The following is a 5,000-nucleotide window of genomic DNA, read 5'->3' on the forward strand; positions in this document are numbered from 1 at the left end:
TTATTATTATTATTATTATTATTATTATTATTATTATTATTATTTTTATTATTTTTATTATTATTATTATTGTTATTATTATTATTGTTATTATTATTATTATCATTATTATTATTATTGTTATTATTATATTATTATTATTATTATTATTATTATTATTATTATTATTATATTATTATTATATATTATTATTATTATTATTATTATTATTATTATTATTATTATTATTATTATTATTATTATTATTATTATTATTATTATTATTATTATTATATTATTATTATTATTATTATTTATTATTATTATTATTTATTATTATTATTATTATTATTATTATTATTATTATTATTATTATTATTATTATTATTATTATTATTATTATTATTATTATTATTATTATTATTATTATTATTATTATTATTATTATTATTATTATTATTATTATTATATTATTATTATATTATTATTATATATTTATTATTATTATTATTATTATTATTATTATTGTTTTACATGTTAAGTATAGCAATCGCCAATAAGTTCACGTACTATGAATAGAATCAAACCATGACTGTTTGACGGCGCTGACACTGACGCGGCCTCCAAAGGGAATCAACCAAGAAAACGTGACTGACTCAAATCGACCTGGCGGTGTCCTGTTGAAAGAGAAAAGGAACGCTGGAGGTTAGTTAGTCATTTTCAGGGCCAGGCGAGGAAACATACACAAACATGAACAGGGTGGAATGGAAACAGCATATCGAGGCCTTGACCGTCACCGGGTACGATTGAGAGATAAGTCATCTTCAGGGCCAGGAGAGGAAACATACACAAACATGAACAGGGTAGAATGGAAACAGCACATGGAAACAGGCCTTATCTGTCACCAGGTACGACTGAGAGATAATTCATTTTCAGGGCCAGGCGAGGAAACATACACAAACATGAACAGGGTGGGATGGAAACAGCACATGGAAACAGGCCTTATCTGTCACCAGGTACGACTGAGAGATAAGTCATTTTCAGGGCCAGGCGAGGAAACATACACAAACATGAACAGGGTGGAATGGAAACAGCACATGGAAACAGGCCTTATCTGTCACCAGGTACGACTGAGAGATAAGTCATCTTCAGGGCCAGGCGAGGAAACATACACAAACACGAACAGGGTAGAATGGAAACATCACATGGAAACAGGCCTTATCCGTCACCAGGTACGATTGAGAGATATGGTTAAAAAGGATAATCAAGTAACAGGCCAGTGATAGCTTTTCCTCTGTCGAAAGAAGTAATATTGGTATAGCGAATTAACCAATACACTTCAACAGTCATGTCGTCACCTCGTAATAACGCATTGTAACTTATTAACTGGCTCTAAACTATCGGAACAATGGCGGACGCCCTTATGAAATATTTCTCCGACGACCATAAACGTGTATCCTGAGGAGAAAAACATTATAAATCTGATCATGTTTTGACTTTTATACATTCTGATCACAAGACATATGAAAAGTTCTAGCCAGCATGAAGAATAAAAAGTACCGATTTTCTTTGTTTAGAACCACGATGGCCGCCGTTGCTGGGTGACGTGACATCAGACTATTGAATCCAATTAAGGAGCAGACATCTGTGTAAGATAAAGAACTGAAAAAGTTTTTATGAAAGGTGTCTGACAAAGAAAGAAAGAAATATAAAAAGAAAAGACCTTCAGAAGGTTTGAGGTTCGATCCCAAATCGAGATCGACTGATTTTTCGGGATCGTTTTTTATCTTGTTTATTTCTTTCTTGTTTTGTCTGGCACCTTTATACACACTTGTTCAGTTCTTTATTGGAATAACACACAACCATCCACACCTTTATAAATGTCGCTGCACCCAACACATTTGAGCATTGTTTGAAGATTATTTTTTTTCTTCTTTATTGATGGTATGTGTTAAGTTAAAACATGCAATTGTTCTGCCCGCCAGATGAATTGGACCAACGCACAGTAATCTTAAATGTTTGATAGTCTATACGAGTGACAGTAGTGAGAACTAATCACCCAACTAAATATCTCTATACAGATTTTAAAGGCGCGATGGAGGCTTTTCCGACACATACGTAGAAGAGACAATGATATACCAGCGGAAACAAAATCCACGAACACATTTTTCTGGTTACACAGTTACTCAGGGTAACTACAAAAGGGGGCCCACCAATGACATAATCTAGACAGTCCTGAACAGGAACCCCAAGCACCTTCAGCTCAAATAGGATTTACTAGTCTGATGTCACGTCGGCCCAGCAACGAGCAGCTTGGTTCTAAACAAAGAAAATCTGTATTTTTTTATTCTTCATCCTGGCTAGAACTTTTTCACGTGTCATGTGATCAGAGTGTATAAAATTCAAAACGTGATCAGATATATATATAATGTTTTTCTCCTCTGGATACACTTTTATGCTCTTCGGAGAAGTATTTCATAAAGTCGTCCGCCATTTTCCCGATAGTTTAGAACCAGAATAAGTAACTATGTATCATTACGAGGGAAGTGACGTCACAACTGTTGAAGCCTACAATTTTAGGTCCCTAAGAAACTTGGCAGAAGACCGAGAAACGTAGAAGGGCTTTATTCAACAAGTCAAAGAAGCATCCGAGGCTCCTCAATCGAACAATTAGGATGCAAAAGGCGCTAAGTCAAGAACGTCAATCACCCCTTTGTGAGTCTGGCTGAGAAAACCCGAGAAGATGAGGCAAGCAAAAAATCGAAGATAAAGTGTTTCTCATAGCAACACATTTTATTCAGAAAAAAATTCATAACTTGGATTCTAATAGACACAGAAAGAAAATTTAAAGTGGTAAATGATGAGAAAGATGTGGAGGTCTATAGATAGTTCGAAGATGACGTCACCCCAGGTCTTTGTTATTGTTTTTCGCCATCCGCGTTTATGAGTAATGCTCACTGAAATGTATTAACCCGACTATAAACGTTTAAGGATACACACAGTTTTGTGTGTTGGTCCAGTATACTTCCGGATGGCAATGTTATGAGCTTCTTAGCCAAGCGCATACTATCTATACCACTGCTTACATAACTCAATTTATGAAATTGCGAATTTTTCCGGGGTTTCTCATCCAGCCACACATTTGGCAGTAAAAGCAAAGACAAATAGCTGAGTAGGGTCAACTTATTTGTTTTATCTTCTAAAAACTCACGTAGATATCTATTTAAGTTTTAACAAATTCCAATTGCAGTCATCAAAACAAACATGGTAGGACTTGGTCTCGGTGGATGGATGGCGGATTTTGGAGAATATCTCCCAGTGGACGCTGTGATGGCCAATGGTCAGTCTGGCAAAGACGTTCACAATGATTACCCCAGACTGTGGGCAATGGTCAACAAACAAGCTCTTATGGAGACAGGGAAATTGGGGGAGGTTGTTTATTGGTCCAGGGCTGGATTCTCGGGTAATTATTATTTTTTTTATTGGTGTCATCATCATAACATTCACCACCACACCACCATCATCACCATCATCATAACATTCGCCACCACCACGATCATCATCATCATAACAATCATCACCACCATCATCACCATCATCATCATCATAACATTCGCCACCACCATCATCATCATAACTTTTAACACCACCACCACCATCATCATCACCATCATCATCATAGCATTCACCACCACAACCACCACCACATTCATCACAATCCTCATCATCAACATCATCATCATCATCATCATCATCATCGCCATCATCATCATTATCATTGTCATCATCATTATCATCGTCGTCATCATCATCATCATCATCATCATCATCATCATCATCATCATCATCATCATCGTCATCATCATCATAATTCTCCCGTCTGTTTGGATTATAAATGAAGCATTACGGAAGAGGGCTCTTAAACCGGAAAACTTCCCATATTAACTATTGAAATTTTGATCTTTACTTAAAGCAGTTGTATCCAATTTCTTTAGCGTGAAACAGACAACAGCTCCTTGCATTTGAAGCGCCGAGTGCTCTATCCATTGAACTAACGGGATCCCCCATAATTTGTAATATTCTTGTCATTTCAGGCATGAGCAACGCGACGACACTCATGTGGGCTGGGGATCAAAACGTGGATTTTTCCTACGCCGATGGGGTCAAGTCGACGATCACCGGCGCCTTGAGTATGGCCATGAGCGGCACGGGTCTCACCCATTTTGACCTCGGGGGTTACACAACGTTTGGGAACATGGGACTCAAGAGATCAGAAGAACTGCTGCTACGGTCTGCGGAAATGGCAATTTTTGGCCCAGTCTTCAGGGCTCACGAAGGTAAATGTTCAGATTTTCGGCTTCATCTCTTGTTGTTATCAACACAAGTGCCTGCTCTACTCACTATTCTGAATTTAAAATTCACCCCAAAACCGGAGCATACAGTTGAGTCCTTGGAAAAGACTCTTTACCCACATTATCTCACCGTACTCATATGTACCTGGTCGTTAACAGCGTTGTCTCTGTTGAAAAAAATTGTATTATCGCCTAACAGGCGTCATGTCTCGTTCTACAAGTTCTACATGTGTTGCTTTTGGCTAGGGACCCCTTGTAAAGCGCTTTGAGCACGTTTAGTTAATATTGCGCTATATAACTGCTCAATTTAATGTTGGGATGTCTTGGACAAGGATGAACAAGGATTTAATTTTAGAAAGTATAGGAATAATGTTTGAAAATGGAATCATCTTTCAAATTTTTCATTTTCCAGGCAACCAACCTCAGAGCAACATCCAGTGGTATACAAATACAACAACTAAGGCGTTTGCCCGACTAGCTAAATCGTTTGCAGCTCTCAAAGAATACCGGTAGGTAAAATGTCAAGGAGTATTAGTAGGTAGTACTCATTCATCCTGTTTTGTTGATAAAGGGGAAACCCGAAACGTCCATTTGATATATTTTTGTAATTAAACTGAAGGTTACATTCAATTTCACATTTAATTGTTATTTATTTCTTCGAGCTTCGAG

General features: G+C 36.6%; 1 protein-coding gene across 4 annotated transcripts in view; it reads left to right on the plus strand.

The window, feature by feature from the left end:
• LOC144975396 (sulfoquinovosidase-like) overlaps window positions 1-5,000 on the plus strand; it is a 65,857-nt gene that overhangs the window by 58,276 nt on the left and 2,581 nt on the right. For all 4 annotated transcript variants that reach the window (XM_078919423.1, XM_078919422.1, XM_078919424.1 and 1 more), the window contains exons 10-12: window positions 3,230-3,442; window positions 4,074-4,316; window positions 4,744-4,840. In XM_078919423.1, coding sequence (XP_078775549.1) covers window positions 3,230-3,442; window positions 4,074-4,316; window positions 4,744-4,840 — 553 coding nt within the window. The remainder of the gene's footprint in view (window positions 1-3,229; window positions 3,443-4,073; window positions 4,317-4,743; window positions 4,841-5,000) is intronic.

This window comes from Berghia stephanieae, chromosome 6 (genome assembly GCF_034508935.2).
Source record: "Berghia stephanieae isolate SIO BIC M18660-M18661 chromosome 6, UCSD_Bste_1.3, whole genome shotgun sequence".
Lineage (NCBI taxonomy): Eukaryota > Metazoa > Mollusca > Gastropoda > Nudibranchia > Aeolidiidae > Berghia > Berghia stephanieae.